This window comes from Neoarius graeffei, chromosome 24 (assembly GCF_027579695.1).
Source record: "Neoarius graeffei isolate fNeoGra1 chromosome 24, fNeoGra1.pri, whole genome shotgun sequence".
NCBI lineage: Eukaryota > Metazoa > Chordata > Actinopteri > Siluriformes > Ariidae > Neoarius > Neoarius graeffei.
Window position 1 is genome coordinate 24,229,864 of NC_083592.1, and position 22,244 is coordinate 24,252,107.

A 22,244-nucleotide genomic window follows, 5' to 3' on the forward strand; every position below is an offset into this window, starting at 1 on the left:
GGTCTCCCTGAGTCACAAGGTAACACTGTCATTTTGGTCATAGGGTGCGCAGGGTGAACCCTGTCGCCTACCGGCTCCAGTTGCCCCGGACTCTGACGATCAACCCCACATTCCATGTTTCCCTGTTGCGGCCCGTACTGACGTCCACGTATGCCCCTGCCCCTAGGAATCCCCCACCCCCCTGCATCTTCCAGGGTCAGACTGTGTTCACCGTGCATCGCCTGCTTGACTCCTGCCGGGTCCGCGGCGGGCTTCAATATCTGGTAGATTGGGAGGGATATGGCCCTGAGGAACGCTGTTGGGTCCCCCGCCCGGGACATTTTAGACAAAGGACTGTGCCGGGACTTCCATTCAACCCATCCGGATTGCCCTGGGAATGTCAGGAGACGCTCCTGGGGGGGGGGGGTCCTGTTAGGACTGGGACTGTTTTGGCCTCTAGAGGCCGCTGTTATGTTTATCTTGTCATGTTTGTTTTGGCGGCACTGTGTTTTGTGTTTGTCTTGATTGCCTGTTTCCTGCCCCGCCCTGTTCCTTAATGAGTTTGTGTATAAATACCCCTCTGTTTGTTCCCTTGTCACGGAGTCTTTATACTATGCTATGCTATGCTGTTAGTGCTAGTTCCCTCTGTCCCATGTTCCTTGCCTGTGTCTTTGTGGTTTTTGTACTTTGCTTTCTTTTGGACCTTTTTGGACTTTGTGTTTAACATTTTTGAGATCTTCTGAGCATTGGTATTTTTGCCTTTTCTTTTCTCATTTTTGGACTTTGAACTTTTGGATATTTTTTATTTTTCCCTTATATCTTCTGAGCTTTTGGATTATACTTTTGTTTTTTGCTGTGGATTGTTATATTGTAAATAAATTGTTTTTGATACTCTACTTTTGCCTCGCGCCTCTGCACTTGAGTTATCCCCCTGGTGGTCTAGTGGGTGTTTGCTGGATTATTACACCAGCGACCCAGACTCGAATCCCAGCAAAACCCTAACAGCACTGACAGCTTCTGGCTGATGTACAGCACTGGACAATCCTCCTGGGACAGAACAGCCCCCAGCCCTCTGTCCAATGTGTCCATCTGCAAAACAAAGAGGTGAGAAAAGTCAGGTGAGTGTAGCAGTGGCCCCCCACACAGTGCAGCCTTTACCTCAGAGAAAGCCTGTTGGCATTGCTCCATTCACTGGACCAGATCTGGTGCCCCCTTTTTAGTGAGATCAGTCAGCGGGCTGGTGACGTCCGAATAATTAGGTATAAACCTACGATAGTAGCCAGCCAGCCCCAGGAACTGTCTCACCCCCTTTTTGGTCTTGGGTCTCGGGCAGGCCACAATTGCTGCGGTCTTATTCATTTGGGGACACACCTGCCCATTGCCCAAGTGGAAGCCCAGATACTGTACTTCCACCCGCCCAATCGCACACTTCTTCGGGTTGGCTGTGAGACCCACTCCCCTCAGCGACCTAAGGATGGCCCTTAGATGTTGTAGGTGTCGTGACCAGTCATTACTATAAATAATGATGTTGTCCAAGTATGCGGCCGCGTAGGTGGCGTGGGGGCGGAGGACCCTATCCATAAGCCGCTGGAACGTAGCGGGCGCCCCAAACAGCCCAAAAGGAAGTGTGACAAACTGGTGTAAGCCAAACAATGTGGAAAAGGCCATTTTCTCTCAGGATAATGGAGTCAAGGGGATCTGCCAATATCCCTTTTTCAAATCCAGTGTCGAATAAAAATGAGCCGTGCCTAGTCAATCAAGCAACTCATCAATACAAGGCATTGGGTATGCATCGAATTTAGACACTGCATTGACTTTTCTATAGTCCACACAGAACCAGACCGACCCGTCGGCCTTGGGAACCCAGACCACCGGGCTGCTCCAGTCACTGTGGGACTCCTCGATAATGCCCATGTCGAGCATGGCCTTGAGTTCTTCCCGAACCACCTTTTTCTTGTGTTTGGGCAGCCTGTAAGGGTGGCTGTGCACTACTACCCCCAGGGGTGTCTCAATGTGGTGTTCTATGAGGGGGATGGCCGGGCAGCGGTGAGAACATGTCAGAAAATTCTGTTTGCAACTGGGCAACCTCTGTGAGTTGGGTCGGGGAGAGGTGGTCTCCACAGGGGACCGGAGTGATAGGCGATGTCAATGTTCCCTTTTGAACCTCCGGCCCCAGCTCCGCCTTCTCTGGAACCAACGACACCAACGCCACGGGGACCTCCTCGTTCCAAAGTTTTAGCAGATTGAGGTGGTAAATCTGTAACACCCCACTGCTGTCCATTCACCTCACCTCATAGTCGACGTCCCCGACTCGCCATGTGACCTCAAAGGGTCCTTGCCACTTGGCAATCAATTTGGAGCTCGACGTGGGCAACAACACGAGTACTTTATCTCCCGGTGTGAACTCCCTAAGGCATGTACCCCTGTCGTACAGGCGGATTTGCCGTTCTTGGACCTGCCGCAAATTCTCCTGGGATAGGTGTGTGAGTGTGTGGAGTTTTGCGTGCAGGTCGATAACGTATTGAATTTCGTTTTTGCTTGTTGAAGGTCCCTCCTCCCAATTTTCCCACAGAACATCTAGAATGCCACGCGGCTTACGCCCATATAATAATTCAAACAAGGAGAACCCCATGGAAGCTTGTGGGACCTCTCGCACTGCGAATAACAGGGGCTCAAGCCATTTATCCCAGTTGCATGCATCCTCGCTTACAAATTTCTTAATTAAGTTTTTGAGGGTGTAATTAAACCGTTTGACTAAGCCGTCTGTTTGTGGGTGATAAATGCTGGTGCGGCTAGGCTTAATTCCCAGTAACCCATACAGTTTGCGCAGTGTGCATGACATAAACATAGTGCCTTGATCAGTCAGAATCTCTTTGGGGATTCCAGCTTGGGAGATGACGCGGAAGAGTGCCTCTGCAATACTACGTGCTGAGATATTGCGAAGAGGCACTGCTTCCGGATATTGCGTTGCATAGTCCACCAGAACTAAAATAAAGCGATATCCTCATGTTGACCGATCTAATGGCCCAACGAGATCCATCCCAATTCTTTCGAACAGGGTCTCGATTAATGGCAGAGGGCGCAAAGGCGCTTTTGGAATGGCTGCTGGATTTACTAACTGGCATTCGAGCCACGCCGTACACCACCTACGGACATTGCCGTGAATCCCTGGCCAATAGAACCGGGCTATTATTCAGGCTAGTGTCTTATCCTGTCCCAAGTGTCCAGCCATGGGATTAAAGTGAGCCACCTGGAATACAAATTCCCAGCGGCTCTTTGGGATCAAAAGCTGTGTTATCGGCTCCTTAGTCTGAGTGTCCTGCATCAAACGCATGCTGCAGAGTCTCGTCTCATAACTGCTCTAACGGGAAATCTGCAAGGGATTCCCCGAGAGAGGGAGGAGGAGCTTGTGGCTCCTCACTCTGACGCGGTGATGATGTAGACAGCTCTGTGACAGCTGCTCCCGCCAATGCCACACTGGGACCTCCCTCTGCTAAACTATGGCAGGCCCCACTCTTCACTAAATGAGTCATTAATTCCCCAAATCCCAGCCAATCAGTCCCCAAAATTATCGATTGGGTAAGGCGAGGATTAACCGCCGCCTTTACTCTAAATTTCTCCCCTCGAAATAGTATGTAGACTGACACTAAAGGGTAGTTGTGAACATCCCCGTGCACACACAACACCTTCACCAATTGTGCTCTCCCCAATGCCTCGTCTTGCACCAGGCTTTGGTGGATTGAGGTCTGATTACAGCCGGAGTTCACCAAAGCCTGATACGTATCCTCTTGGATACTCACCGGTATGCGATACGCTCCGGACCGATCAAGGGTGGTCCCTGGCGCGTCGGGGATCTGGACCACCACGCCCACCTCCATCACTGAGCACTGATGCTGGAGGTGCCCCGGCTCCCCGCAGTGCCAGCAAACCGGCCCAGGCTCTCTCTGCACCAGTGTTCCAGAGCTCACTCATCTGGGGGGGGGGAGGAGACAGACACGGAAGTGGGAAACAGTAGGGCACTGTGGGTGCAGCGGGCCGGCTGGGGTGGAGCCGGCCCCCGCCTCCACAGTGGGGGAACGGGGCGAGGACGAGGAACAGAAGGGGAGGGGGAGAGAGAGAGAGGAGAGGGGAGAAAAGGAGACATGCTGTCCTGCCATCGGAACAGCCGCCAAATGGTCCTCCACCAGCTCGATGGCCTGATCCAGCGACGCCGGGCGATGGCACTGGACCCACTCTGCTGTTCCTTCGGGAAGTCGGGCGATGAATTGTTCCAGCGCCACCAGGTCGATGATTCCCTCGGCGTCACAGTTGTCGGCCCTCGGCCACTGCCGGCAGGCATCCCAGAGTTGCTGGCCAAACGCGAACGGCCGGCCGACCTCCTCCAGGCGCAGTGAGTGGAAGCGCTGCCGTTGTTACTCCGGGGTGCACCCCACATGCTGGAGGACGGCCCTGCGGAAGTCGGCGTAGACCAGCTGGCTGTCAGCGGGGAGCTGTAGCACAGCCAGCTGCGCCTCGCCCGTTAGCAGGGGGAGGAGGCACGCCGTGCGCTGTTCCACTGGCCAGCCCCACACCTCTGTTGCCTGCTCAAAGAGAGCAAAGACGGCCTCAGGGTCGTCGTGTGGGCCCATCTTCGTTAGGGTGAGGTGGGGAGGGTCCGCGGCAGTGGAGGTGGTGGACCCCACCAACGCGAGTAGGTGCCGGAATGCCTGGCGATCTTCCTGCTGCACCAGCACCAGGGCCTCTAACCTTTGCTCCTGCTCCTTCCAGAGGGCGACCAGTGCCTGGTGCTGGCTCTGTTGGGCCATGGTGAGGGCATGGATCAGGTCCTTGAAGGGGGAGAACTCCTTGGGTCTGTTCTCCTCTGCGATCCGTTCCCGGGTTTCAGCACCACTGTAGGAATCTGAGCAGGTGGGTGGAGCACAGAAGCATGGTAGACCAGAACTGAGTTCCCAAAAGTCTTTTATTTTTAAAGACATAGATAGCTTCTCAGCCAACTGCACCACCAGTGCACACTCACTCTCTCACACACACATTTCTGGTCAGGAGAGAGCTCCCTTTCTCTGCTCTCTCCTTTTATAGCAGGGGTCTTCAATCCTATCCACAAAGGGCCAGTGTGGCTGCAGGCTTTCATTCCAACCAAGCAGGAGCTACACCTGATTTCACTTGTTTAATCATTTCACCCTCGTCTCCAGTCAACAATCAAGTGAGCCTCCAATTTGGCTGTAATGAAAGCCTGCAGCTACACCGGCCCTTTGCGGATAGGATTGAAGACCCCTGTTTTATAGGGTGCAGTCATTGGGGAAGACACACAAACACAGGTTAACTCACATCAGGTGCAGTGATTCTGCCACTTACCTTCCCTGACTCCGCCCTCCATTCACAGACCGACGCTTGACCACGCCCCCACTGCCACATACAGTTATAATCATTTTGCATAATTCACATGATTACAACATTTATCTTATTAATGAATGACACTGGGTTATTTTAATGGTTTATAGTGAGATATGATGTTGTGTTTAATGTTTAATGCACAGGACCAGTTCCTGGTGAGATGCAGGAGGAGCCTGGCCAGGACTCACCCCACAGAGCCCAGCCCCTCCAAGTGCCTGCAGTAACAAGTCCAGGTAGAGTCATTCGACAGCAGATCAAATGGCCCCCTGCAAGCAACAAGAACAAGTGGCACCAGTTTGAGGAAAATGTCTGTGGGATCATACAGATAACAGCTAAGGTTGATGTAGAGAGATGGCTGCAGGTGATGATGACCATCACTGTCAGCTATGTGTCAGCAGTTCAGCCACACAGAACCAGGGCCCAGCAAGAAACCTTACAACAAGAACCATAGATCGGCTAAAATACATCAGCTGCAGACCAAGCTTAGAACCCTCAAGAAGCAGTACAAAGTCGCAGGTGAACAGGAACATCAGCCACTCGCAGAGCTGCGAGACAACCTCAGGAAAAAGCTCATGGCAGAGTGGCGAAGGAGGCAGGGAAAGGAAAGAGCCAAGAAAAGGGCATCTTTCATCACAGACCCCTTCAGTTTTACCAAGAAGCTGCTTGGTGATAAACGGCGGGGCCACTTCGAGTGTTCACTGGATGAAATCAATACCCACCTGCACAACACCCTCAGTGACCCTGTAAGAGAGCAGGAGCTTGGCTACAACAAAGCCTTAATAAACCCAGATCCTCCATCATTTGAGTTCAACCTGAAAGAACCAAGCTGGAAAGAGATCCAACAGGTCATTAAGGCAGCAAGATCAGCCTTTGCCCCAGGACCGAGCGGAGTACCATACACCATGTATAAACACTGCCCGAGACTCCTCCACCAGCTTTGGCAGATGCTGAAGGTGATTTGGAGGAAAGGAAGAGTTGCCAACCAGTGGAGATGCTCTGAGGGCATCTGGATCCCAAAAGAGGAGAACTCTAAAGCCATTTAGATGGTTTAGAACCATCTCACTGCTCAGCACAGAATGCAAGATGTTTTTCAGCATCCTGTCTCAATGGCTGGCAGAGTTTCTCCTTAAGAACAACTACATTGATACCTCAGTACAAAAAGATGGGATTTGTAGAATGCCTGGCTGCCTGGAACACACAGGGGCAGTCACACAGCTCCTAAGAGAGGTAAAGGAGGGGAAGGGGGACCGGTGGTCTTATGGCTGGACCTCACTAATGCCTATGGTTCCATACCACATAAGCTGGGGGAGGAAGCTCTTCAGAGACACCATATGCCCAGCAAGATCAACAGACTCATCCTGGGCTATTATGACAACTTCCAGATGAGATTCACCTCTGGATCCACAACATCAGACTGGTATAGGCTGGAGAGGGGTATCACAACAGGCTGCACCATCTCAGTCATCCTTTTTACCCTTGCCATGAACATGGTGGTCAAAGCAGCAGAGGTGGAGTGTTGAGGACCCCAGACTAAACAGGTGTGCAGTTACCCCCAGTCAGAGCCTTTATGGATGACCTGCATGTCACCACAACATCAGTCCCTGGCAGCAGGTGGACTTGAGAAGCTCATCTCATGGGCAAGAATGAGCTTCAAACCATCAAAGTCGAGATCCCTTGTAATCAAGAAAGGACGAGTGATGGATAAGTTCCATTTCACCATCTCCGGGACAACCATCCCAACATTATGAGAAGAGCCAGTCAAGAGCCTGGGAAAACTCTTTGACTTCAGCCTGAAAGACACAGCCGCCATTCAGAAGACCTGCAGAGACCTCAAGACCTGGTTAAACAAGGTTGATAAATCTGGGCTTCCTGGTTGATTCAAGGCATGGATATACCAGCATACCATCCTCCCCAGGGTGTTGTGGCCCATTACTGTATGAGTTCTCATTGTCAAATGTGGAGGCCCTAGAAAAGAAGATCAGCAGCTACCTGCAAAAGTGGCTTGGCTTGCCAAGGAGCTTAAGCAGTGATGCACTGTATGGAATAACCAACACCCTACAGCTTCCCTTAAGAGGCTTCAGTGAAGAGTTTGTGGTGACATGAACAAAGGAGGTCATGCAGTACAGAGACTCGAGGGACCCAAAAATATCAGCTGCAGGAATTGAGGTCCGCACTGGCAGAAAGTGGAGTGCTGCCAGAGAGCTGGAGGTGGCAGAATCTCGGCTGAGACAAAGGGCTCTGATTGGAACCGTGGCAACAGGAAGAGCAGGCCTGGGATACTCTCCTAGTTACAACATCATCAAAGTCACAGGAAAGGAGAGGCGGCATCTACTCCAGGAGGAGGTCCGTGCAGGAGTGGAGGAAGTACGTGTCGGCAGGATGGCGGGACTTGGCCAGCAAGGAGCCTGGACAAGGTGGGAGAATGTGGAGCAGCGAAAAATCACCTGGTCAGACTTCTGGTGAGACTTCTGGGGGTCTGACTTCCACTACATCACATTCCTGGTCCAGGCAGTGTATGACACCTTACCAAGCCCCACCAACCTCTACACTTGGGGCAAGGCAGAGTCACCTTCCTGCCCTCTGTGTGGCGGGAGGGGAACCCTGCAACACCTCCTTAGCAGCTGTCCTAAGGCCCTGGCTGATGGTCACTATTGCTGGCACTGTGACCAAGTGCTTGCAGAAGTGGTAAGCACTGCCATCAACTCCGGCAAGTTCCATCCTGGGAAGGTTTCCATCAACTTCCTAAATGCTGGCGAGGCTCCCCCACCATTGCGGACAAGACTGTGCCTGCTTTCCACAGCCCTGGACTGGCAGCTGAGAGTGGATCTTGGAAAACAGATAAAGTTTCCAGAGCACATCACCCATTCCAAACTCCGCCTGGACCTGGTCATCTTCTCAGACTCCACCAGACAAGTCATCATGTGGGAACTCACAGTGCCCTGGGAAGAAAACATGAAGGAGGCCCATGAGAGGAAATTGGGCAAGTACCAGGAGCTCGTGGAGGAGTGTAGAAGCAACAGCTGGCGAGCTTGCTGTTACGCCATCAAAGTGGGCTGTTGAGGGTTCATAAGGTGCTCTCTCTGCAAAGCCCTGACAGTGCTGGGAGTGACTGGAGCACAAAGAAGGGGATCCACATGCTCCATCACTGAAGCCACAGAAAGAGCTACAAGGTGGCTCTGGATGAAGAGGGGAGTCCCATGGCTTGTTGCTGCTGGGATGCAAGCCCGGGACCTGATCAACCCCAGCTGGTCACCTGGGTGAGGGGATTGCAAGACCCGAAACCCCCAGTGACCCCAGGCACATCAGTGAGGATGCATCCTAGCGCATCATAAAGATGTATCTTGAAACCTGGATCGTCCATGAGACAAGTCAGTTTCTGTTATAATTTACATTATAGCAGCTACAATCAAACCTTCACCAACCTCTCTCAAAAATGCAGTTTGTCGTCTTTTTTTAAGTGTAAACTCATCTGTCCTTTGCCATGCTGGAGAACTATATAAAGCACTTACTGTATGACTGTTACAGAGAGCTGACACCCATGACACTTTCCATAAATGTCTCCGAGCTAAAATCCTCACAATTTCAATGATGATCCAGTTTTCTTAGTTAAACAATAACTTTCTATTTAAATCCATTCATTAGATTATGTGGAACATCCAGCATACAATTTACTGTGAATGGGCTGTTACTATAGAAACAACAGTGAATTAGAATGAATGCATTAATATAACCTATCATTCATGTTATAGCCTCATGCAATTATCCAAAAATAATGCATGCCTTCTGACCAATCAGGTTCAAGAATTGAATCATGCTATGTAATTAAGGAATATCACATGAGCAAGAGTGCTGTTGTTCTGAATAGTAGCATGGGTGTAATTTGGCCTGAGGATGCAGGTTGAGTGCTGCAGGTAATCTTATGGATATTCATTATAATAGCATGACTGTGAGTGTGATATTGCTTCTTTACAATGGTTCTATCAACAAGAATTACATAAAGAGTAACTATTGTTTCAGACACAATATGGCCAAAAATGTTGTTTGTTTTTGCTCCATCAATGAAAATAGTTCCTAAAGAAGCCACAGCTGGATAGAGCATTACGTGTTGCCATGTAGCACATAGACCAGAGGTGGGCAAACTACGGCCCGCGGGCCACATCCAGCCTGTTGACGTTTTTAATCCGGCCCGCGGAAGACAATCATATAAACACGATTGAGCAGATCTATAAACTATAAGCATCAGTGTTATCACGTAGACAGGTGTTCTAGAGATCTGTCTTTCCAGTCAGTCGTATTCACGCGAGATTACATTTGCAGAGTGGTGTAGCGCGTGCCATGGAAATCATTCTGGCGCCCGTGCCACTGATGATCTCGAGAACACAGGATAAAACTTTACAGTGAGTGGTCCTAAAAAAAGAAAAGTGGACAGTGAGTGCAGGGTGTTCAATAAAGAATGGACAACTAAATATTTTTTGCTGAAGTCCGATCAAAGGCTGTATGCCTTATTTGCAAAGAAACCGTTGCAGTTTTAAAGGAATATAACATCAAATGGCACTTTTCCTCCAAGCATGCTAATTATGCTAAAAACAACCAGTCAGCGCAAGCACAGACGAATACAGCTCAGCGGTTGCTGAGTGAATGTGAGTATTAACACTTTCTCTATTTAAAACTATGTTGGAGCTGTAATTAGATGGTAGTCACATGTTTACAGACATAATAATATAAAAAGTATAACTCTTAGTAATTTTGGTTGTTGTGGGTGGCTGCTGTAGTGCTGGTGTTTGTTTTTATGTGTATATATTTTTTTATGTGCCAATCTATTGAACTGCAAGCATTTTTCTGCTCTGCCTTTGTTGACTGAGAACTAAAATAAATGTCAATCTGATCTGCATTTGGGTCTCTGTCAGTGAAGGCCTTACAATAACACTAAAGCTTTTCCGGTTTATGTTCGATATGTATGAATTTGGTGTTGGCCCGGCCCACCTGGCAAATTTCAAAAGTCAATGTGGCCCCTGAGCCAAAAAGTTTGCTCACCCCTGACATAGACTGACTGATATTAAATGCAATAATGGTTTCAATGTTTTGAATGATTGCTAGAATTGGAATTTTATATAGCAGACAGTTATATTAAATGTCAGCATTCTTGAAATGCCACTTGTTCAATCAAATTAGTAGACTGGAATTAACTGTTATACTGTCTATAATGCAATTATCAGCAATTATCAACAGCTGCTGTTTAACCCAAATAAGGCAACAGCAGTCGCCAATGACAAAGCAATGAAACAAAGCAGTCAACATATTCTTGTCACAAATGGTACCACATAGTCATCCCATGTATCCCAGCTTCCACCTGGGAGAGAAAAGACGTAACACATGCATCCTTTCATAAGGCAGCTGAGAATAATGAAGAAAGCTGACCATTCTCTACATGCATTAACGGATGCTTTTATGTTTATGTTGCTCTAGCTCACTAAATTATTTTTGGGTTACCCAGATTTTATTACTTGTTAATCTTGTAGCTGTAAGTGAAAACAAAAGAAGCAAAATTCGAACAGCAAATATGCCTTAACAGGCCCAAATATTCCATTAAGTGAACAATCTGCATGGACTCACATGAATTATTGGCTCCTGTAACCTGTTTTTAAGTGGTTGAAGTCATAACTTGGACAGATATAAGAATGAGAAATATTTGCCAATTTCTGTTTCTGGTTATAAGGTAGGTAGGCAGCTTCTGTACAGTATACAGTGAGTCTTGTTTTTATATATAGGAGGATTTCCAATTTGAATCTTTTAAAAATGTCTCTCCATCCAGTGGATTTTCTCCTCTCCTGAAGCCCACATATAGTCATCTGGAATCATGACTATAATCCATAACTATATTATTTGTATAACTGACAACACACCATTCATATTCTTCATGCAATGTCATGGAAATGAAGGAAGGGAAAATGTATCACTCATGCTGTGTAAATTGCTGTGTGTGCTTTGTTTATGATTTGTGTATGATTAGTTTCTAGATGTGATGATTGTGACTGCTTGCCTTCCTGCAGAGAACATCATCACATCAGCAGCACTGGAGAATGACAAGACTATTAAACTGGAAGAGCAACTAGTAAGGTAATTAATAGATTTCTGTGAGAGACGTGTGACTTGAGGAATGGGTATATTGTTTATCGTGTGTGCAGGGTGGGCGGCACGGTGGTGTAGTGGTTAGCGCTGTCGCCTCACAGCAAGAAGGTCCTGGGTTCGAGCCCCGGGGCCGGCGAGGGCCTTTCTGTGTGGAGTTTGCATGTTCTCCCCGTGTCCACGTGGGTTTCCTCCGGGTGCTCCGGTTTCCCCCACAGTCCAAAGACATGCAGGTTAGGTTAACTGGTGACTCTAAATTGACCGTAGGTGTGAGTGTGAATGGTTGTCTGTGTCTATGTGTCAGCCCTGTGATGACCTGGCGACTTGTCCAGGGTGTACCCCGCCTTTCGCCCGTAGTCAGCTGGGATAGGCTCCAGCTTGCCTGCGACCCTGTAGAAGGATAAAGCGGCTAGAGATAATGAGAATGAGATGAGGTGTGTGCAGGGTTAACTGATTAGTCTGCCCTGATTATTCTCTGTTCATATAGTATTTGTCTATGTTCTTCCATCCATCCATCCATTATCTGTAGCCACTTATCCTGTACAGGGTTGCAGGCAAGCTGGAGCCTATCCCAGCTGACTATGGGTGAGTGGCAGGGTACACCCTGGACAAGTTGCCAGGCCATTGCAGGGCTAACACATAGAGACAAACAACCATTCACACTCACATTCACACCTATGGTCAACTTAGGCTACATCCACACGACAACGGCAACGAGATGTTATTTAAAAATATATCACGTCCAAATGGGCAACGATCAGTAAAATATCAGGTCCATATGGCAACGCAATGCTTGCTGAAAACGATGCAATACACATGCCACACCTCTAGGGGCGCTGTAAGACGGTCCCTTCGGAGACACCAGAACAATAGAAGAAGTAAGGACGCATGCGCATAAACTATTATGCGCGAGACTTCATATTAGCCACAAAGTCAGGAAAATCTGTTCGTAAAATTACATTATAATGACCAAATACAATGAAAAGTATTTTTCCAGTCTCACCTGTGAAAGGTAATCCCATGTGATCTCGTTTGGATGGTAAACCTGTTAGTACAGTTAAACGCAGCACACGAATGAGGCATCTTTATTCTCCGCTTTGACCTATCCAATATGGCGGCGAGGATGACGTATGATTCTACGCGGAAGGCGGCGTCTTTAATGGTCCAGAATAAATTGAATGCTACACGTTGATGGATTAATTTGTTGTTCTACGCCCTTTTTGAGGAATGTATTGTAGGACTTAAACCAACATCTGAAGAGGTGATATCGCTCCTTTTTTTCCCTATTTTTGCTGGAGGGATTGACTCTGCCCTAAGGGTTATTTTCTCTCACTCTCTCACTTTGCACCATTACACAATAAATATTCACAGTGAAAATATTTTGTAAGCACGTTTCATGAACCAGGTTATAGGATTTGTTGACAACTCGCATCGAGTTCGTTACACTTCTACCCGGCGTGAAGCACTCACAGTCATGTGGTTGTGACGTCATCGTTAACAAATCCGTTCTACTCATCCAGACGACTTCGCAACGGCAACGTTGCCAGATCTTTCCACTCTGGAATCCGTTCTCTAAAAGATTGCGTTTTGGGCACCCAAAATGCCGGTGCCGTGTGGACGCCAGGCCTAAACGATAAGCAATTGTATCGGAGTCACCTAAATCCGTTGCCGTGTGGACAGGGCCTTAGAGCCACCAATTAGCCTAACCTGCATGTCTTTGGACTGTGGGGGAAACCAGAGCACCTGGAGGAAACCCACACAGACATGGGGAGAACATGCAAACTCCACACAGAAAGGCCCTCATCGGCCACTGGGCTGGAACCTACCGGTAGGACCTTTTTGCTGTGAGGCGACAGTGCTAACCACTACACCACCATTCCACCCTATGTTCTTTCCTATCTTCATTTTATTGCATCGATTATTAGAAGATGAACTCTGAGTACCACAATTCAATATCATCTTCAGATGAACTGACACTACTGCTGATTTTTTTAAATGATTGGAGCCTTTCATTAATCTTTAATATTTTTCCCCAACATTTGTTGGAAAACACTCAAACTATGCAATTGTGTCAGTTACAGATGGTTGACAAATTAATGGAAAATTCAGTGGCTCTGTTGTACTCTGAAGACATTTTTGCTGTTATGTTTTGGGTATACTTGTCCCCTTAGAAGAAGAAGCATTTATTTTGTCACATGTACACTCAAGCACGTTTAACCCATCTGAAGCACTGAACACATGCATGCACACACAAGTGAGCAATGAGCGCGTGCGCACACACACACACACACACACACACACACACACACACAGAGAACACAGTTTTTTTTTTTAATTTTTGCTGTCTTCAAAGAAGTTTGTAACCGGTTAATGGAGCTGTCATGCACTAAGGAAAGTAACTTTCAAAACTGCATTTAATTGTCTTTTCAACAATAAACAGTGTATGATATGACAACACACAACCCATTCTCATTTTACTGATCTATAAAAATGAAATTTTTCACTTTCCAGGTGAAGCCCAATGATGCGAAAACTGCAACAACAACAATAACAACAACAACAACAATAATAATAATAATAATAATAATAATAATGATAAAAAACTGGGGAAAATGTTTCAACAGCAACCTGTTCAGAGGGCAAGACCTCTTCCATTTTACAAATCAACATATATACAATTAATGTATGCAACATTCAATAGAATTATCTAAATACCTGGAACACAAGGATAAAATTACAATTGTACAAAAATAGACATTTCTCTTTCAACCAAACTCTCATGGTTTGCCAAAACTTTATCATGGGGAAAGTGTAGCACCTGTCTCTGTTGGTCTACTAAACCCTGTTTGTCTTCCATGAGGCCCAACACCTGGAATTATTAACCATGAGATTAGGGCCTTTTAGAGTTTTGGCTTGGATCTCTACTCCAATAAATGTAAGGAGAGGTTTTTTGTTTTTCCTATGATTTTATGCTGGTGTTTAAAGCCCAGAGTTTTAAACCTAGTTTCAGGCTACAGGTGAGAAGGGCTTTAGGCAAGACTAGAGGATAAAAACTTATATTGTGAATAACATTTCACCACTGTTAGGGGTTTGTTTTATTATTATTATTATTATTATTATTATTTAATGTGAGGAAACTGCATGTAAACCATGTATGTGCCTGAGTGGAAGTTTCTGCTCTCATTGAGCTAAATATATGATGAGTGAAAGAGCACTCAGTGAATGTGCTGTGATTCTGGACAGTCTGATTATGAAAATGTATAATAATAATAATAATAATAATAATGATGATGATGATGATCATCATCATCATCATCATCACCACCATCTCCACTGTATATTTACTATGTAAGAACACTGTTTTATTTCAGTCTGGCTCAGTTTGTAAGAGGTTCCTTTTAACAAACATCACAACACTCTGTCTGTTCCTTATAATACAGAAAGTAATTGCACAAGAAGAGTCTGATTAATACTATAAGATAAAAAATGTTTTACAAAGCCTGAGGTCTGGATATTTTGCAATGCTTGCTAAGTCTGAACTCTGTCAAACAATGAAGGATTCTTCAGATTGCTGTTTCAGTGTAAAGTTGAACTGTAGCATCACCTGTGAAACACCAGGTGGCAGAAAGCGCTTCCTAAACCTCCCACATCCCTGAGGCCAGACCATCATCTGGATTCTCTAAACAGAGGCTATGTTCACATTACAAGTCTTATACAATTTCGGTGTTTATTTATTTATTTATTCATTCATTCATTTGTTTTTAAATCTGTTCTGATTGTAACGCTAGATTGTAAAACCTGTAGTATCACCTGTGAACACCAGGTGGTAGACTAACCTCTCGCTTTCTGCCTTCTGTCTTGACAAGTCACATTCGTGTTTATGTGACCTCAGACGTCTGCTCTGAAATGACTTACATGAGCATATTTTGAAATCAATAATACGATATGATCCAGGTGTCACGAAGAACAACATTTGAGAGACTGCAGTAATGAAATTGCAGCACAATCTGCCATTACAGAGATCTGCTCTGGAGGCAGACTGGCAAGTCAGCTGCAATTATATGATTAAATGAAAAATAAAAAAAAAGTCCAGATGCAGAGCCTTTGATGGCTTTTCAGCTATTACTCTAATTTCTTCATTTTTTTCTCCTAGTTAACAGGCTAGTAGCACTGGGTGAATATGACTTGCCTCATACGTTCTCATATGATTACATGGCTAGAACCACGTATTATTATCCTGACTCTAAACTGAGAAGACTGTGTCTCATTTAAGAAAGAAAATTGGATTTGTGCCACTTCAGCCTTTTAATGTGAATGTAGCCTAATTGCATATTTTTTATAGCACAAATGCTGCTTTGCTGGGAATCATCACTTGATATTTCAATGAACGTCTTTGGAAATACTTATACATTAATGAGATTAATTATAAAGGCAAAACAATTGATAATCAAACACCTAAAATTTTACAAAATCAACAAAGAACCACTGCTTTTTTCTATCAGGCAAAGAGCACACCTGATTTTCATTTTTGCCCAATGTATCATTTATACGCCTCTGCTACAACCAAACAACACTGTTCTTTGCAGAGACCGACTGCTGGCAGCCTCGCTAATATCAACACTGTTTGGGGGAAAAAAAAATTAAAATCAGTTAAGTGCTGCAAATACAACCATTTCTTTCTTATACATCTCTCATCAGTAAATTTCAGAATATTAAAGAACATTGCAAAAACATTGCAAAATTAACATTGAATATTATAGTACATAAAGTAAGTCCATAACAAAGGCAGCAATGAGGTGAGGTGTCAGAAAAAGGAGTCCTGTGGTACCGAGGGGTGTGTATGAGGTATTGCAGAATTTTGCATCCGTTCATCAAACCTATACACTCACACCGACGTGAATGTGTACAGATAAGAAACTGTTTCAGCATAGACATTGTGAACAGAGGGGACTGCAGAGGTAGGTCACTGTGAGGCAGAATATTCAAGAAATTGTTTCGACCACAAGGTCTTCTAAAATCCGTGCAGCCAGCTTTCCTCCTAAACATACATGTTATGACTCTCTTAATCCAGCCTCCTTATGAATCACTCCATACTGAATGGTCTTTGTGTAATTACATGGATTTGCAAATTCCAAAGATGAAGCACCAAAGCTAATCTGTTTGTCTCCTGGATTGCAAGATAAGCTGTTTAGCAGATAAAGCAGGTGTCACTGAGATGCATCTCATCCTGGCCTCCTGTGTGCATGAGACTGCAAGAGACTGTTCTTTACAGGGATTCTGAGTGGCACTGCCATGGGCAAGTTAAGGCACTGCTCCACTATGTCATTTGGTGTGGCGCCTCTAGCATTTCCATTAGGAAAGTGTCAATGGGTGTATCTCCAATGAGTTTGAAGAAAAAGAGGTGCTCCAGACACTTTAGACCGATGGAGCGCAGAGCAGGCAGACGGAGTAGTAATTTAGCAAATCTGCTCAAAGCATGTGGAGAAACAGATGTTATGATACACCTAGTTTAGAAGGTCTGCTTGTTATTGTACTTTTTTTAGGGTGCTTTCACATATGCAGTGTTTATTTAATTTGAGTTGAATACTTGTTCATTTTCTATCCCCGGTAAGGTTCATTTTGGTGGGTGAGAACACAGTAATTTCACTTGGTCTGAGCGAGGTGGTCTCGATCTAGTTCCAAATGAACTCAAGTGAGGTTTGACTGTAGCAAGCAAATGATTCAATCCTGAATCAACCAGACTGCATGTCTGAATGTGAACCAAACATGCTGTATGTATTGGGTTGTTGGCAACAAACTGAGCTGAGTGGTATAAACTAAGTCAAAACATGCAATTTATTCTCAATATTTGGGCCGACAAACAAACAGCGAAAACTGATAAACTATTTATTGCTGTAATTATCTAATCCATTATGTAGCATCGGCTCCTGTTCTCTGTGTGCTAATTTTGTGATTTCTCTTGTGATTTCTATGCACACTTACCAAAGGATAATTTTACCTTTTTCATCCAATGCTATATTTCTGAGTGATGAATGAAGGAGTTTTAAGGAATATGGTTTCAGCCCTATACATACTATCAGCAAAGGTTTTTTTTTTTTAGTTTTGTGCACGGTGAAATTGACCAAGCAGCAAACAAACCAAGTGTATCAATTTCACTCTGAAACGATGGACTAATACATGTGAAAGCACCCTAAGTAAGTGTAATCAAACAAACAAACAAACAAACAAACAAACAAACAAACAAACAACTAATTTTCTTTTTCACTGTCAGAATTACATTCCATGTGGGCTTCCTCAAGGATTAATACTTACATCAAAACCATCAACATTTCTAATTTCTCATGAATAACATTCATTAAGTAGACAAAACATAATTTTGAAATAGTTTCATACTTTATACCAGAGAAACGAGTTTGTGTATATTTACCTCCCAGGCTGATCAGGGTATTTCTGTTTACAGTAGGCCTCCAGTGAAGCGTATACTCTCTCTCTAAGTGCCTCCACCTCTGTTGGGTTAGACAGGCCTTTAGAGTCTACATGTGGGGGATGGGAAGATATTAGAACATGATATGTTATGGCATATTTCAGGAATCAGTTGGCTAACATTACTGCATCAGATACATTATGTATGTTAGGCCTTAAACTGCATGACATCATGTTAAAAGCAGTTTTTATTTTGTATGAGGTAAGAGCATTGAGAATTGCTTAAATGTGTTCTTTTTTTCATGTTAAAAAAAAAACAGATCACTTAGAACAGCACAGTACAGTGTTAAATAAGACCATGGATGCTGGGTAAAGTGTGTTCATTTTACACAATGTGGCAGGTTAAGAAGCACATTCACTATACCATATGCAGTTCACTATATTTTTCTCAGATTAGGTTTCTAGGCACTGGATGGATACAGAAAAAAATATATGCACTAAATACCATGCTTTTCCTTTTAAACAGGTAAAATCTAGTGAGTGTGTGTATGTATGTGTGTCAGTATGTGTTTCTGTACCTGGATTGAAAAGAACAATTGCTCGCAGGCATCCAAGCTCAGACTTGTCCATCTGCATGTCTCGCATCTTAGACACCAGCTCTGTCAGCACTCTGTTCCAATAAAAAGCGACTCAGTGTAATTTCATAATAGTAACCGTTCCAGTTTTACTGATTAGTTTGCTTTCACAAGTACTGAGAATAATGTATCATGCTGAATGACATTAAAATGACTCATCACTCCCTAGCTATATCAAAACCATTAAGGCACATGGAATTACTTTTCTTTTCTCTAGACTGACTGGACATTTAATTAACAAGGGCACTGACAGATTCCATATGGAAAGTGAAACATGATCTCATTGCTACATACCGCTTCCATGTGGCCTAATGTAAAAGTGCTATCAATCATTAGAGACACCGAGTAACATCCTTAGGAGTGTCATTTTCAAAAACTCACACATGATGATCTATGGCAGTCAAAAATCTATTGGTCAGAAAGGTCTGGTCTGATTTATCAGAACAAGGCTTTCTAATCTGCTAAACAATGCAGCCCACGTGTGGACAGGCAGTGTAAAAGTGTAAAAATCCATGATTTTTTGGGCTTTCAGATCTTTTTCAGCTACTTTGGGATTCACATAGAGTGAAAGTGTGAATATTTTGAAACATTACTGGGAGTCACATTCAGTAAGCAACATTTAAATCAATAAGGGTACATGTTATTTTAGTCTGTGTATGTTTGACAGTGTTCAGACAATTATTGAATACTAACTCGTTTTCCTATTACAGTTATAGTATGAGTATGGAGTTAGAGTATAAAAACCTCTCATGTTGCCTTCAACTCCACTGAAAGGTTTGTTTTGTGTCCCATTTTTCTAGATCAATAAATACTTGAGAGTAAGATCAGAGTTTTCCCATTTGAGATGAAGCTCATGACAACAATTACAATGATGGTAAAAGTTTTAAGGGAGACAGAGCTCATCAATTTGCTTAACATTATGCAAAAAACCAAAAATAATTGAACATTTTGCAGAGTTTGACTTGGAAACCTGATGTAATAGGATAATTTGGCTCTGCCGTGGCATTTAATGAATGTTGCTTTTAAATCTTCTGGACGTAGCATACATACTGTAAGATAGGCAGTGACTGTGTGAATAATGCCACTCGCTTTGCCAGTACTTCATTCAATTGATTTGATAGACTGGTTAGTTAGTTTCATACACTAGACTGTGCTTTCTGTCACATCACATTACATTAAACATATTCATGTTATTGCTAATAAAATGTTCAAATGTTACTGCAGTCCTATATTATGAATCTGATATAAATGTGTTTTAGTGTTGTCAAGGGTTTGGGTCTGAGAAAAGTCATGATGTCTGTTTGGGGTCATTGCCCCCAAAATGTTGGAACCACTGCGTTAAGACAAGACAAGACACTACAGGAGGGGATGACACTTTTGTTCATGTCCATTATATTTCAGATTTTTGGGTAAACTCTTAAAAAGCAACTTTGAAGCACAGCCAACTTGGCACAAAGATGTCATGCCATATATCCCTTAAAAGCTTGTTTCACATTATGATATACATGTGTCATTTTGACATATGCATTTCAATTTCATAATTTCATAATCTCAGTTTCAGAAGATCTGCATTCATGAAATTTCACATGCTCAATCCTATTCCTAATTAGAATTATATTACAGATGAAACTCCCAAAATGTTGATGGAATTACGTGAGCAGAAAAAATAACATAAAACATTTCAACAACAGTGCATGGTATTTTCTTGATTAAACCATAAAGTAAGGAAAAAAAAACGCACAGCAAAAAGTCTCTCTCTTGAGAGCATCTATGTAGTTATTTTAATTCAAACATCTCAACACTTGATTTTTTTTGTTTTATTATGTATGCTAATTAATGCACATTTAATTAGCCCAAGCCTAATTTGAATTAAAAAATTAAATTTTTTAAAAACATGTCCAATACAAAAAAAATTTAAACTGGGGTTATTGCGATATCTTTTATTTTAAAATTATGACCTTATTCACCTATAGCACCCTGCCTTAATGTAACATTAACTAAGAGCTTCAGTTTTAATAAACCATAAGCAATGTTGATAAAGTAATTAGATTAGATTAGATTAGATTAGATTAGATTAGATTAGATAAAACTTTATTGATCCCTTTGGGAGGGTTCCCTCAGGGAAATTAAGATTCCAGCACCATCATTACAGATAAACAGAGATAAGAAATAGAGAAAAACTTCTCAATAAATTAAAATAAATTAAGTATTTACATATACAGTGGTGCTTGAAAGTTTGTGAACCCTTTAGAATTTTCTATATTTCTGCATAAATCTGACCTAAAACATCATCAGATTTTCACACAAGTCCTAAAAGTAGATAAAGAGAACCCAGTTAAACAAATGAGACAAAAATATTATACTTGGTCATTTATTTATTGAGGAAAATGATCCAATATTACATATCTGTGAGTGGCAAAAGTATGTGAACCTTTGTTTTCAGTATCTGGTGTGACCCCCCTTGTGCAGCAATAACTGCAACTAAACGTTTGCGGTAACTGTTGATCAGTCCTGCACACTGGCTTGGAGGAATTTTAGCCCATTCCTCCGTACAGAACAGCTTCAACTCTGGGATGTTGGTGGGTTTCCTCACATGAACTGCTCGCTTCAGGTCCTTCCACAACATTTTGATTGGATTAAGGTCAGGACTTTGACTTGGCCATTCCAAAACATTAACTTTATTCTTCTTTAGCCATTCTTTGGTAGAACAACTTGTGTGCTTCGGGTCGTTGTCTTGCTGCTTGACCCACCTTCTCTTGAGATTCAGTTAATGGACAGATGTCCTGACATTTTCCTTTAGAATTTGCTGGTATAATTCAGAATTCATTGTTCCATCAATGATGGCAAGCCGTTCTGGCCCAGATGCAGCAAAACAGGCCCAAACCATGATACTACCACCACCATGTTTCACAGATGGGATAAGGTTCTTATGCTGGAATGCAGTGTTTTCCCTTCTCCAAACATAACGCTTCTCATTTAAATCAAAAAGTTCTATTTTGGTCTCATCTGTCCACAAAACATTTTTCCAATAGCCTCATGGCTTGTCCACATGATCTTTAGCAAACTGCAGACAAGAAGCAATGCTCTTTTTGGACAGCAGTGGCTTTCTCCTTGCAACCCTACCATGCACACCATTGTTGTTCAGTGTTCTCCTGATGGTGTACTCATGAACATTAACATTAGCCAATGTGAGAGAGGCCTTCAGTTGCTTAGAAGTTACCCTGGGGTCCTTTGTGACCTCACCGACTATTACACACCTTGCTCTTGGAGTGATCTTTGTTGGTCGACCACTCCTGGGGAGGGTAACAATGGTCTTGAATTTCCTCCATTTGCACACAATCTGTCTGACTGTGGATTGGTGAAGTCCAAACTCGTTAGAGATGGTTTTGTAACCTTTTCCAGCCTGATGAGCATCAACAACGCTTTTTCTGAGGTCCTCAGAAATCTCCTTTGTTCATGCCATGATACACTTCCACAAACATGTGTTGTGAAGATCAGACTTTGATAGATCCCTGTTCTTTAAATAAAACAGGGTGCCCACTCACACCTGATTGTCATCCCATTGATTGAAAACACCTGACTCTAATTTCACCTTCAAATTAACTGCTAATCCTAGAGGTTCACATACTTTTGCCACTCACAGATATGTAACATTGGATCATTTTCCTCAGTAAATAAATGACCAAG

The 22,244-nt window shown here is 43.8% G+C and overlaps 1 protein-coding gene across 14 annotated transcripts in view; it reads right to left on the reverse strand.

The window, feature by feature from the left end:
• Window positions 1-22,244, reverse strand: part of rxrab (retinoid x receptor, alpha b) — a 232,281-nt gene that overhangs the window by 27,341 nt on the left and 182,696 nt on the right. For 9 of the 14 annotated variants that reach the window (XR_009651406.1, XR_009651403.1, XR_009651409.1 and 6 more), the window contains exons 9-11: window positions 18,501-18,592; window positions 17,927-18,032; window positions 5,562-5,639 (exon numbers count right to left, since the gene is read on the reverse strand). Coding sequence is in view for 5 of the 14 variants with exons in the window: in XM_060906922.1 (XP_060762905.1) it covers window positions 978-1,068; window positions 5,562-5,639; window positions 17,927-18,032; window positions 18,501-18,592 (367 nt within the window). In the remaining 9 variants the exon portion in view is untranslated. Of the gene's footprint in view, window positions 1-426; window positions 1,069-5,561; window positions 5,640-13,870; window positions 16,965-17,926; window positions 18,033-18,500; window positions 18,593-22,244 lie in introns of those variants that run through there. The other 5 variants (XM_060906922.1, XM_060906919.1, XM_060906923.1 and 2 more) reach the window with 2 other exon arrangements.